At 33.8% G+C, this 14,790-nt stretch overlaps 1 protein-coding gene across 3 annotated transcripts in view; it reads left to right on the top strand.

Annotated features, from left to right (window-relative positions):
* Window positions 1–6,052, top strand: part of LOC129220468 (pro-neuregulin-2, membrane-bound isoform-like) — a 125,294-nt gene extending 119,242 nt beyond the window's left edge. Inside the window, exons 7-8 of one of the 3 annotated variants that reach the window (XM_054854888.1) lie at window positions 3,279–3,379; window positions 5,480–6,052. In XM_054854888.1, coding sequence (XP_054710863.1) covers window positions 3,279–3,379; window positions 5,480–5,595 — 217 coding nt within the window. In that variant the 3' untranslated portion in view covers window positions 5,596–6,052. Of the gene's footprint in view, window positions 1–3,278; window positions 3,380–5,479 lie in introns of those variants that run through there. The other 2 variants (XM_054854887.1, XR_008580471.1) reach the window with 2 other exon arrangements.
* Window positions 6,053–14,790: the final 8,738 nt, after the last annotated feature.

Consider the following 14,790-nt stretch of genomic DNA (forward strand, 5'->3'; position numbering starts at 1 on the left):
GTTGGAGGTTGTGCTGACGCGAAAATAAAGTTGGATGGATGTGTGAAATTTTCTGCTTTTATCGACTTTGACAAGGTCATGCACAAGAGCTTGCGTTTGCAACAATACTTTGGTGCGATCGACAACTATACTGCGTTCACGGGAAAGATAAACGAGATGTACATACAGTCGGACCCCGATTTTACAAACCTCTATTTAACGAATTTCGCGATTTAGCGATTTTTTCTTTTTCCCGGACTAATATGAAGGGAAGAGCCTCTATTTACCGAATAATAAACCCCGAAATAACGAATTATTTCAATAGCCGAAAAAAAGCTTTTTTTTTTTTTTTTTTTTTTTTGAGCAATCACGATTGCTTATTGCTTTTATTTCACTGTTTTGAGGTCTTATGATTTTATTTTCCCGCCAGCACCCTCTGCAGCATCACCGTCGACCGGCCGCCTCACGATGCTGCTCCTACAGCGAAAACCATCTCCAGGTTACATCAATATCCTACACTTACATGCATACATACACGCATACGCCTACACACACATACACATACACACACAAACACATACAAACACCTACACATACACACACACCTACACACAACTACCCACACACTCATGCCCGCACACACACGCACACACATACACATTCCCCCCCCCCACACAAACTCATACACACAAGTACCCACACACTCATACCTGCACACAAACATAAACACACATGCCTACCTACACATACACACACACAACTACCCACACACTCATGCCTGCACACACACACACATACACATCCCCCTCCCACACAAACACTCATACACACAAGTACCCACACACTCATACCTGCACACAGACATAAACACACATGCCTACACACACATACACATACCCCCTACACACAAACACACATACCCCCCCCACACACACATAAACACAAACAATCGTGATTGCGAAAAACATAATTTGAATTCAAGAGGTCAAAATTCTTTTTTTGAGCAATCACGATTGCTTATTGTTCTCATTTGACCGTTTTTGATGTTCCGTGCCTTTTTCAACCACCGCCGCCACCTGCAGGCGCGGCTCCGTCCTCCGGTAGCCGCTCCTGGTCGGTGGCGTCCATGTCCTAGACACACGCACGCTCATACACATACGCACTCACACACATACACACACGCCAACGTGCATACACACAGGTCTACGCACACACAAAAGCCTACACATACACAACTAATACACACGTCTCCGTTCAACAGGAGGGTAGGTAGACTTAGAGGGCCAGGAGCCGTGTCTAGAAACAAGTGAGTAGAGTAGTAACCAATGAGTAGGGTCCTGTCGCAACTCGTGATTGCGAAAAACATAATTTGAATTCAAAATGACAGAATTCAAATTATTTCTTCTTTTTTTTTTGTTCATTTGAGTTAGTGAATATCATATTGTTTTCCAAATGTTACCCATATTGTCCAAAGCAGAAAAAGACTTTTCTTGGAATCAGCAAATTTTTCACGGAAGAGGGGGCAACCAACGAATAGTGATTTTGATGCTGAAAGCGATAGTGGAACTCCCATCAAAACTTTTTCTAATGGCCTGGAAACTGTCAAAACATATCTCATGAAGTAGGCTGCAAAAGACACAGTATTTTTTTCTCTCCATAAATTCGAAAGATAACTGTTTCGAGTCAAGTATCAAGGAAATTGTCAAACATACATATATTACTCAGTAGTTTGAATGGGGTCGTTTCCAAAATTTTAAAAATATATAAATATTTTTTTTTCTGAAAGAGCATGTTTAAAAACATAGGATTTGACCATTTTTTAAATAATTTGTTTAAGTGTAAGATTTAAAAAAAAATACTTAAATCGGTGCCCTTCCATTGTTTACGCTTCGGCCGATGACATCACAAATGATGAAATGCCATTCAGTGTTGCCATTCACAGAGCAAAATATTTAATTCGCATCTTTACTCACGTGTATTGGCAACGATAGGGTTGATAGCAAGCGTTGAGCGCAATTGTAATTCGCTTCTTGACTATCATAACGTGGAAACACGGCAGAAAAATGTGCCAAAATGCATCATTTGTGACGTCATCAAAACCACGCCTTGTTTGAAAAATCGGACATTTAAAAAAATAATTAAATAATAACTGTTGGGAAAATGAAAGTATTTTCTGGGTCCATGTTATTTTTCTTGCCTATTCTATCAATTTCAGTGACTAAAAGTAGTACTTTTGACTGAAAGAAACAACCCCATTTTCAAATTAACTAGCGTGTAATAAGTCGTGGAATGCTGAATAAAAAAATATACACTTTCTAATTACGGATATTTTTGCGCAGTTGCTTATTAGGGGTTTTAGGTAAGGTAAGTGCTGTTTTTTTAAAAAAACATTTTCATACCCCGATATTACGAATAACTCAGATTTAACGTATAAAAGTTTCGGTCCTGATGAATTCGTTGAATCTCGGTTCGACTGTATTTGGCAGCGTCAATCCCGTGTGTTGCGCGAACAGTATCAAATCGATGATTATAAAAAATAACCAAAAAGGTGTCAGTTGAATAGGATTTTAAAAATTTATTTATCAATATTATTATTTTTTGGGGGGGGGGGGGGCTTAAGCTTGAAAAAAAAAGTTAGGCTTTTCAAACTTGCAATACTTTTGTTCAGTAGATTAACATGGAAGATGAACCCCAGGCGTGCCCATGCCCCCCAAGTTCAATGGCGCAAATCCCCCCCCAAAGTTTTCTCAACCCTCTATTCCCCCCCCCCCCTTTTTTATTATCTAGCTCTCTTTTATATATTTTTATTTTTTAAAACTATGTTAATTAATTTATTATTTTAACAATTTTTTTATTTATTTGCTTATTTAATTATTTTTAATCATTATTATCATTATTTTATTAGAAAAGTTCTATGCTACGCCAATAACAAACATACACACACGCATACAAACCGAATAAATAAATGAAATGAAATATAAACAGAATAAAATAAAATAAATAACTGAAATCAAAAATAAAAATAAATTTGAATAGACAAATAAAAAAATTAAACCCTCCCCCCAAATTTTGATGGCTCAACGTGCTCCATAATCCCCCCCCCCCCTGTGGGCACCCCTGATGAACCCCCAGGTGTCAATAACATGGCAAAATTCTCAAATGCTCTCAAGCCTACATGAAATGAAAACATTCAAATGTGTTTTTTTCAAATTAGCTTTTTTTTATTGATTGGGTTTTCTCCTGTACCCATATAATCCCCTTATTGTTCGCAACTTTTAATGGGTTTTCCTTGTTTTCAGGGGACAGAACTGTAAGTGGGGAAAATTCCGAGAGATGGCAGCACGACGAGCATTTTCTCCGAAGTCGAACAGCGTGCAGAATAAAATGTCTACTGACGTAAGTAAAGTAAATGCGAACGATGAAAATCAAGTTTTTTAAGCACTAATCTTAAAACAATATTGATTCTGAAAAATATGTTGTGTTGCATGGCTATGGTTTTCAGGTATCCTGTTGAGTCAGTGGCGGATCCAGACGATCCTGTTGGGAGGGGCGAATGACTAATTCATTACGTGTAAAGGGGGGGGGGGACGAATAAAAATTGAATTTTAAAAAAATTAAAAACTGAAACACATTTTTTTTTCCGAATTATGTATGTGATTGATTCAAAGAGTTTGAATGGTAGTTAAAAATGTTTCGAGTACGAAGAATAAAAAATCGAAAATTGAAAAAAAAAGGAAGTACAGTGAAACCTGTGTAAGTTGACCACTTGCGGTGCAGTACTTTGGTGGTCAACTTAGACAGGTGGTCAACTTATAAAGGGGGTAGTGGTTTTTTTTTTTTTTTTTTTTGTCATTTCCTTGCACCATGGACCATGTATTCATTTCTGGAATCATTGCCACTTACTCTTTCTGTTTAAGTCACCTTTATTGTTTAACATTACTTTGAAACAATAATTTAAAAAGTTATTCAAATATTTTTGCTTTTTTTCCTCGTTTTTTACTAAATTAGACATTGTAGTTTTAGAAATCCCGTATGTGTCAGCTAATTTTTGCCAACTTTCTTCCTTTTCATATAATTTTAATATTTCATACTTTTTATCAATCTCAAGTTCAACTAACTTTCTTTTTGAAACCATTTTATGTAAAACTTTTACACAAAGAGCAACAAGCTGGACTCTCCTAGTTCATAAAGGCAGTTGAAAATGAAAATATCCTATCTCTTAATCCCTTGCACCAGAAAAAAGTAACTTTTCTCTTTAGCACAATTCCAGTGTTGCCTCAAAATATTGCTACTGGAAGAAAAGACTTTGTACTTTTTCTACCGACACCCGTTTTTTATTTTCATTGAACAGAGAATACAAAAAGCAATCTCAAATAGAACAACAGAAGAAAAACAAGTTTCGGAGAATTAGGAGCAGCATAAACTTGATGCTGTTGTTTTATTTAGTTGGTAAAATGCTGGTCTAAAGCATCAAAATTATTCTTGGAAAGCTATAAAAAATAATAATAATAAAAGAAAATAATTTGCTTGATTAAGTTAAAAAAAAAAAAAAAAAAATTGGTGGTCAACTTACAAAGGGTTTTTTACAATACTCCGAACCAAATTTGGTGTACATTAGTGGTCAAGATAGACAGGTGGTCAAGATAGAGAGGTGGTCAAGTTACAGAGGTTTTCCTTCATTATATAAGATAGGTCCAATTCCGTTCCCGACAAAAGCGGTCAACATAGACAGGTGGTCAACTTTACAGGTTTTACTGTATTTCTATTAGCACTTTGGATCCATTATCCAAATTCGACCCCTCAACTTTTTATTCGTTTGAGGACTCATGAGATAATTTCAGTAGCCATTTAGGCTCTCAATTGTACTTTCTCCTTATAAAAGAAACGTTACAGTACCAAGACGGCATCTCTTTTTACCAGTTTTTGTTTCGAACAATAATGAAATAGAAAATTGTATTTGTAAATAAAATTTCAAGATAGTTATGGGTTTGTTTGTCGATTGAGCTGTTTAATATATTCGCGCATAAGTAGGTATTTGCAGGCCCTTTATTTTTATTAAAAATCTACTTTAATTGGTGCTCTTTCATGTTTAACGCTTCTGCCGATGACATCACAAATGAAGAAATGCCATTCACTGTTGCCATTCACAGAGCAAAATATTTAATTCGCTTCTTTACTCACTTGTGTTGGCAACGATAGGTTTCTTGATTATCATAACGTAGAAACTCGGTTGACCGTTGCGCCAAATTACCTCATTTGTTACCTCATTAAGACCACGCCTTATTTTCAAAATCGGATATTTTAAAGAATTAATTAAAAATGAATTGTTGAGAATTTGAAAGTTTTTTCTCGCTCCATGGTATTTTCTTTTTCGCTTATTCTATCAATTTCAGTGACTAAAAGTTAACTTTTGACTGAAGGAAACAACCCCATTATAACAGTTCTTTAAATTGACCCAATCAACAATTGACAATAACAAATGGAACTATTTTCCCCACAGGATTCCTTGAAGCAAACAGTGGATCAAAACACTGCAGACCAAAAAACTGCGAAGTGGAGAAAGAACGTGGAGAATGCTGGCAAAATCAAACTGGACTTCAAAAGAAAACAGAGTGAAGGCAGAAATCATAAACCTTGAAAGAATCCAAATAGTACTCATAATACCAAAACACGTTGAAACTACTGCATATTTATTTACAAAGAACATATTGACATAACTGATGCTTGATGAAAATCAAAATTTTGTCTTTGTGGATTTTTAATAAAAATTTCTTAAGCAAATTCATTGAAAAAATTATGAAGTAATGTATTTTAGTAATATAAAAGGAACATCAAACAGGACTGTCAAAACTGAGGGGAAATGTTGAGGGGGGTGGAGGTGCTGGTTTGAGATAAAGAAAAATATATTTGAACTTTTATAGTATTTACAGCTCAGTCATACACGATCCACATATTTGCCTCTGCCTCAGTTCTGCTATAGACATGATCCTATTCTACAGCATATTGCTTTCGCTGTTAGTGTTTAAATACATGTTCTATAAAATGTGCCTTCACTTTTTCTGCAATCTTATATTTTTAAAAACCGAGCATATGTATCTACGTATGTATCTATGTCTAAGTTACTTCTCCCAAGAGCCAGTCAACTGACCATCAAATCAGATATCAATAGATTCGTCATTTTCCCATCTTTATGCTTGGCTATTTCACATAATCCTCCGATAATAGTTAGCGGAGATATCAATTAAAAACTATTCATTATGACACTTAGATTTCGACAACAAATCCCTATTTTTCGAAGGCTTTCCTCTATTCAAATTATTAATCAGTGCTTCATCTCAACTTTCCGCAACAATGCTTTTATTAAAATTTGTAGCGTGAAGAAAATCTTTTAGGAGAAAGATCTGTTGCCTTTTTTTTAAAAATATGAACAAGTAAAATTCATGCTTTGTTTTAAAGGCTTTTCCTGTAATCGGGGGATTTAAAATGTTTCCTTTTCGGATATTTTTCCACACTCTGCCGCAAAATTTTACTGATTTTTTTTTAAATTCAAGCCTGATTGTTGAACACGCGTCACTTGGCATAACTTTTATTTTCGAGGTAGACCATGCAAAGCCGGGTGACACAACTAGTACTTTCTTAAAAATTGTATTCTTGAATACAATTATAATGAATAATATTAAAGATTCTAAGTCAAATATTCAAATAACTTAATCAGTAGCTCTAATGTTGGTACTCCTAACAAGGATGTACAGACATAGAGCCTTTACCCTCTCACCCCTAATTTTTAAACTTGACACAAAGACTAAGAAGTGCTGATCATCATTTCTTTCTTCTACATTTGTCCCTTTAAATAAATTTTGCGGCAATAACTTGTTTTTATTACTATTATTTTCAAAAATTGCTAAAAAATTTCACAATGCCAAAAAAATTTGCATATTTTTAAAATTATTTTAAAAAATGACCAGAGATTACTGTTTGCAAAACAATGCCATAAAAATTTGTATTTAAGTTTAACAATATATGTTTTTTAACTGAAACAAATATTTCAAACAATTATGTGTGCAATTTTGCAACAATCGGTTTATTAGCAGGTAGTCTGGATAGGGCTACATATATAAAGCGAAGTTTCTATTGGGCCAACCTGTATTCATTCTGAATAATCATTTTGGCTTTAATATTGAAGCAAATGAATTATAGATAAAAATGTCTAGTCAAAGTATCATTCCCATTGGGAAAAATGTGCTTCTTATAGTTAAACTTTAGAAGCATACCTAAATGTATTTTCAGTAAGTTACCGCCCTATAGCCAAGGCTAAGGCAGAAATACACCACCAGCTCAGTCAATTCCAGCCGAGGACTGCAGTTTCGTGCTTATTAGCACTCATCACCCCGCATAGGAGTGACTGAGCTGGAGGTGGAAAACCTCTTAAGGAAGTCAAGAGTGCCAAACAAATTGGTAGCTAATGTAGACAGGGCCGAATTTGGAAGTGTGGAGGCCCCGGGGCAACAAAGAAGTAGAAGCCCCTAATTAGGGTTCGAAAAGATCATCATATTTTCGAAAATATCCAATACTTTGATATATATCCGAATATTTTGATATATATGTATATATCCGATATTTTCGACCCGTGAAAGTTAGGATATTTTGGAAAAATTTTATTGTGGGGGCCCCTTTGTTGTGGAGGCCCCAGGGCAGTAGATTCCCTGCCCTCCCCTAAATCCGGCCCTGAATGTAGAATTAGCTTTGACCAGACAAGTGACCAAAGCAATGGTTCGGTTCAACTCGAAGATTGTAAGGCAAGGTATATTATTTTCAGCAAGTTACCACCCTATAGCTAGGGCTATGCCTTACACTCTTCGAGTTGAACCAAACCATTGCTTCGATCACTCATCTGGTCAGAGCTAATTTTATATTAGCTACCAGTTTGTTTGGCACTCTTGGCTTCCTTGGTTTTCCACCTCCAGCTCAGTCACTTCCCATGCCGGGCTGATGAGTGCAAATAAGCACGAAACTGCAGAACTCGGCGAGACTGACTGAGCTTATTCATGTGTGTTTCAGGAATATTTAAATGGTTTTAGATCATACTATAAAATGCAATTTAAATGACCTGAACTATAGTATACATTTATTTATAGTAGTTCAAATCAAATGCTGGTGAACAGATAACTTTACACTTTTCCATTGCACCGCATTCCAGGTCGTTTAAAATGGACATGGTAATCCATTTTAAACTTCTATAAACCAAATAAATTTACTAAAAAAGAATAATCCCTTAAATGACTGTTTCAAACATTGACATTCTAATTTCACCTGAGTATGCACACAAGTTTTGCTTTTCTTTCAGCCAATAAGTAATCCTTTCCAAATGTTCCCCACCGATTGGAATAAAACTTGGTGAATTGAAAAAACACTTAAATTAAAAATGTACTTTTTTTGTTTTCTCCTTTTTTTTTTTATAAATCAGCAATAAACCTTTTTAACAAAACAAAGTACTTCCCTAAATATTGGGTTATAGTTAGATTAGAGGGTGTAATATATTCTTTCATTTTGAATTTCAATTACAAAATTTTAAGTAATGATAAAAAATTCGAAAATAAAAAAATGCATTTTACAATAAGAAAAAAAAAGTTGACAAGATTAAGTATTTTTTTGAAAATACTATTTCCAGTGGAATAACATCTTATGCAATCAATCCCTCTGAGTGAATGGAAAAGAATTTTTCAAAAAGAAAAAGAAAAAAAAGTAAAAGAAATAATCTTAAACACATAAACTTTAATTTGTTTTCTTATTGATTTTTTTTTCTTTGCATTTTAAAACATTATTTGAATATTTGTAATTAAAACTAAAAGAATATATTGCATCCTCTCATATGCCTATAACCGAAAGTTGAAAATTGAATTCTATTGAGGGGCAAACTTTTATTCCAATTGGCGAGTGACACTTGGGTGGGGTTAGTTTCAAGAAGCTTGATGAACTTGAAGTCTCATTTCGTATTGACTTAATCGTGTATTTTTTGTGTACGTGCTTAAACAGCAAGAACAATTCGGGATTTTCCTCAGAAGATAAACGCATAGCCATCATTGTAGCAAGATTATAGTGTTTATATTTCCTATGTACAGTAGATGTGAAATGGATGGGATATAATGTGTCATGCCTCTTCTGTACAATTTTGTAAAATGTTTTGTATATAAAATGTAATACTGTATTTGGAAACATTATTTTTGGAAAGAATGTCTTTCGTTAACTGATTCAACAGAAATAATTAAAAAAGGTTATTTGGAAAAATCTGTGTTTGTGTGTGAAATACATCATACATTGAAAACTAGACTTCACGTTCTGGTTTTCACGACTTACAGAAAGAAAACAAAATATGCTCAAGATTTAATATTATATTAAAGATTTTCAAAAACTCGACCTGATTGCCAACTTCATATTCAGATGAATTTCCCAGGTCAAAACAGATACAAAATTTGAATACATTTAAAGTTTTTTGTAGATAACATGGGAAAACACAGAAAGGGAAGGAATAACCAGTTACTCAGTTCGGCTAATGGTAAAAGTGGAATCAAAAAGAAAAATTTAAAATGTCTTTAAAAGCCTAGCTTACTAAAATCAACCACAAGTACAGTAGACCCTCGTTTTGCGCGGGTTTATTTTACGCGGTTTCGATTATGCACGGTTTGACGCCTTTATTTTATTTTACGCAGATGAGTTTCGGTTTTACATGGATGCAGCAATGCAAACAGATAAAATTTCCCCCTCTTTCAAAAATCCAATCTCGTAAGGAATGCAGATTGCACGTAATAGACTGCACTTTGGCGTGCTAATCATCGAGCTTAGGCCACTGGAGACACTATACGGGATTACTTCTTGAAAAACAGCTCTAGAACCAAAGTCATTAAACTCGCACAGTTCAGAACTAACTGGAAGAAGAGCTTTTAGGAGTGACAAAGGTGGACAAAACCAACTAAGATACTGTCATCAATGACACACAACCAAAAACGTTCACACTGAAAATTCCAAGACAGCAGAAGTGATTTTTCTGATTTGTTAGTGAAGAAAGATTCTATCACGGAAGTGACCTAAGTGATCATGGATGGCTATGCAAAAAATTACAGAGAAAATTTCTTAATGACTGCCACAAAACTATCACAGCCAGCTCTTTTTTATAAACAGAACTCGAAATTTATTTATGTTTTCTTTATGCGTGTTGTGCATAGAAATAGATATACAGTCATCCCTCGCTACTTCACGCTTCAACTTTCGCGGCTTCACTACTTCACAGTTTTTTTCTTTTTAATTCAGTAACTAGCCTTTTGCATGCGCTCGTGTAAACTTTTTCCTACAAAAGAATAACAATGCATGTCTTTTTAAGTAAGCTGAGCTCTTCTGAGGGGTGTAATTGTACTAGTTGAGGGAGTGGAGGTATAAAATCACCGAAGAAAGTGAAGGGAATCGCTGTTTCATTTTAACCGTTAAACACTAAATGGAAAGTATAAATCACTATATTATTACTAGGGGATGTAAATGCATCTATAAATAGTGTTCAACAATATACTAGCTTTGTAAGTTGTATACGGTGTATACTTAATACCTTTAATGAGGATAAATGTAGAGAGGAAGAACGGGGGCTCATACGGTCACTAACTGACAATTAATTCATCATCAAACAAGATGCGCTATTTTCTTAGATTAATGAATAGATTGTAAGAACTTCATGTAACAGTGTAGTTGATTTCTCAATGATTAACAATGTGATATATATTTCATCTAATTTTGTGCAATATATTAAGTAATACAAATAAATGTAATGGTGGCAAAGGATGCTGTTTCATGTCTAGGGGAATCTATGTTAGGAACCTATTTAAGTTGTCGTAATGTAAGTGTCATGCACTCTAATTAGGAAAATATTCGGTTTATAAATACAGAATCCTACTTTGTGGAAATTCAGTTATCGCGGCGAAGTCTGGAACGAATTAACCGCGATAAACGAGGGTTAACTGTAAGTATACATTAAGCTTATTGTACAATTAGTCATCACTAGAATGAAGTTTTTTTTTTGATTATCTTCGGAACCTAACCACTATATTTTAACACTACTATCAGGTCTTACTTTACGCAGTTTTTATTTACCCGGAATTTCCGTGGAATGTAACCCCCGCGCAAGGGTGCCTATATGGGAGGGGGAGGGCAAGTGGGGGCTAAAGCCCCCCCCCCTCCTTGAAATTAGAACTTCCTTACTTTTAGTACTTTTTTCTTTGCAAAAATATCATGATATTTTCAAACCCTGAAACGATATTGTCCATAATGATAAACCTGCATACAATGTTATATACGTTTGGTCCGTGCGAATTTCCTATTTACCCAATGCATTTTAAACCTGCGTACAACAATAATCATTTTCACACAAAACCTGTCTACAACGATATATTTTTTCTCTCTAGTAAGCTCGTTGAAGAACCTGATTTTTTTTCACCTGTCTCAAAAAACGACTCCATAATGTCTGGAATGTGAGATAAGAAAAGAACGCAGAGCCTGATTACCATAGGGGCATGTGGGGCACAGGCCTCTCCTCTTAGATTTCAGGGGGCCCAAATCTCCTTAATTTATCATGCTAATTAAAAATTAATAATGATTTCACTCAGAATCTAGAGTACAATGATGTCATTGATGTTTTTGCAACAGCAAAGAGAAGGAAAAAATCTATTTGTTGATAAAAATTCCCCTTGAAAATGATCTCTTTGGGAATCTCAAAACCACTCCAAGTTTAGTCTGTATTTACTATTAAAAGTTATATCATAAATACCTTTGATATTTATGGCAAACTGGCAAAGTTTAACCCCATCCTATATAATTATGGTACACTATATCTCTTTTACTTTTTAAACGTTGTTATATGGGGTTACCACTAAATTTTAACATAATTGAGTTAATACGCAAGCATTGAAATATTTTATAGCTTCAGGAATAAGCGGAAATATAGGAGGGGGGGGGGGACAAAATGGATTTCATGGCCAGTGTCTTCAAAAATGTTAGTCGGGCCCTGAAATACAAATGAGCCCCATGTCCAATATCAGAATGATCGGGCTCTGAGAACAGATTATTTCTTGTGCTAGTTTACAATTTTGTAGCTGAAAGGGCAAAGGAGCGGGAAAGAACGAAATGTGTACAGCTGTTTATTTTTTTTGGAAATGACGCCTAACTAAGAAGGCAGGGGCGTAGCTAGGGGGGGGGGGGTTGGGGACAAAACCCCCCCCGAAAAGTTAGTCTCAAAAAAAAAGAGAAAAAGAAGAGAGAAGAGAAAGAAAGAAAAGGAAAAAATTCCAAGCGATTATACATATAAATATATATATATATAAAAGAAGTAACCCCCCCCCCCCCGAAAGTTGGGTCTAGCTACGCCACTGTAAGAAGGAGGGAGTTTTCTTTTTATGCCAGTGTCAAACCATTTCATTTGTAAAGGATGTATTCTATGCAATTTGGAAAGACTATGTTTTAAGCGAAATTCGTTGCTTGATGTTATTTGCATAAAAGATTAATCAACATGTTTTTTCCAAAAAAAAAAAATTAAATTTCTTACAAAATAAAATGATGTTCATAATATCTTTGATACACAGTTTTATACCTTTTACTTTGCAAAACTTTCATTTTAAATTCTATCTAAGGCTGTAAAACTATATTTTTTGAATTTGAAATTTTTTTATTCAAGCTGTCTACAACGGATAACTGCCTACAACGATATTTTTTCTTTGTCCCCCAGTAGCAAGACGAATTAAAAATTATTTTCTTTTCTTAAATTTTAGACAATAATTAAATTGAATAATGGCAAATAAATTTAAAGCATTGCAGATGATAAATTTACAGATAGTATTAAAAGTAACACAGAAAATATAGAAAAAACGTTAAAAGCATTTTGTGTGGTTCACGTTCACAAGCACTTTGTACACTATTCATAGTAAGAATGCAGTGTACAGAAGTGCAGTAATGTACAGAGTATGAACAGGTAATGGTCTGTGTCAGGAAAAAGTTATATAAGCACAAATTTAGCGTAAAGAAACAAATCATGCAGGGTTGGGTTTTGGACTGTCCAAAACTGGTTTAGGACAGGTGGTTTTTACCGTCCAAAACTGTCCGAAAGTGGCTTAAACTGTCCAAATGCTAAAGCTAAAAAGGTGTAATCTAATCAATTTGTATTTACAGCAATATTCATAATGCATAAATAGAAATATTAATGAAGTTTAATTTATTATGTATATATAATGAGTATTTGATAATATTTTTCACCATAATGTTTATTTTAAAATATTTTGCTTAAAAAATGCAAATAACTCTATTACATAAAAACTTCCTTATGTAAAAATATCTATGTCCTAAATTCACAACACTACCAAGACAACTATTTTCAGTTCCATTTATAACTCAAAGGAATGTTATTAAATGCGCAATATGCAGGTGCAAAAGCTTAATTTTTTTAATAGTTTTTGAAAATAAGTTTTACATGATGTTTTAACAAAAATTATTTTTTAAATCATAGATTGAAGAACAATAAATCAGGGGTAGAAGTGATCGACTTGTCACATATAGGACATTTTCCACAAGAAATATAGGACAAATATAGGACACATTATATGAATAGTTTCGCTATGAAAAAAGAAATAATACATATATATTATTTAGTTATTCTTATCAATGATTTTGTTTTAAAAAAAACCTCTCAAACAAAATTATAATTTACACCTGAAATGACTTTCCTGTAGTTGAAAGAATAATTTTTGAAAACACAGTGTACTTTATAGACAAACAAAATTGAACAAAGTGAAATCCATTGATAATTAATACAGCAATTCACAAGTTTTGCAGGGATAGAAGTGTCACAAACATTGTTTATATTAATAAATAAATAAAAACCGTCTTTGTGTTAGAACTAACAGGAAATAACCAATGCTTTGTAGCAAAAAAAAAAAAGTGCTATAAAATTCCACAAAAAGAAAAGATCGCAAAAAGAATATTAGAACATTCTGATCAGAAAGTGCACTGAACACAAAAACATACCAGCAAAAACGAAAAAGAAAACTCGCTGGAAAACAAAACAAACGGCTGTTGCCAAACACAAAATTCTAAAACCGACCTCAGACTTTGTTCTCAAAACTACACTCACTACAGTGACGTCATGCTGTAGCCAATGAGAGAGGATGCTTGTTGCAGGATTTAGTCAGTTGTGTTTGTTAATTTAAAATTCGTTTGCACACGTACTTTCCACAAAAAATTCGAAGTCAGATAGTTTACTTATTGTTGTTTTAAAGAAAAAAATTGAATAATAAACAGAAATATAGGACATTTTTCAAAAATATAGGATATATAGGACCACTTCGACCCCTGATAAATTGATAATTAAATATATGCACTGATATTTTAAAACTTTTGCTATTTCTTTTTTCAGTTTATGTTATTAGTATAATACATTCTAATCATGTTATTAGAACATAAGAGAAAGCGAAAAACATTCCACAAAAGGTGTAGGTGCCATTGGTAATAATGAATAGTCTTTGCAGCATTCAATAAGGTTTGTTACCTTTAATTATAACTCATGGTTCATACTATAAAACGGATATTGTTTATATAGAGCATTCAAGGACTTTTCAGGGATAAAACAGGATTTTTCAAGGAGTAGTTAGGACTATTTGAAAATGTAAACCTTTAGTAATAATGAAATAATAAGTTTTGAGACAATTCCAGTTCATACAAAGGTTTTAGCAATGTACAAAATTTACTACACCACATGATAAAAGCTTCAAAATCGATCGATAATGG

The sequence above is a fragment of the Uloborus diversus genome, chromosome 4 (genome assembly GCF_026930045.1).
Source record: "Uloborus diversus isolate 005 chromosome 4, Udiv.v.3.1, whole genome shotgun sequence".
NCBI classification, from domain to species: Eukaryota; Metazoa; Arthropoda; class Arachnida; order Araneae; family Uloboridae; genus Uloborus; species Uloborus diversus.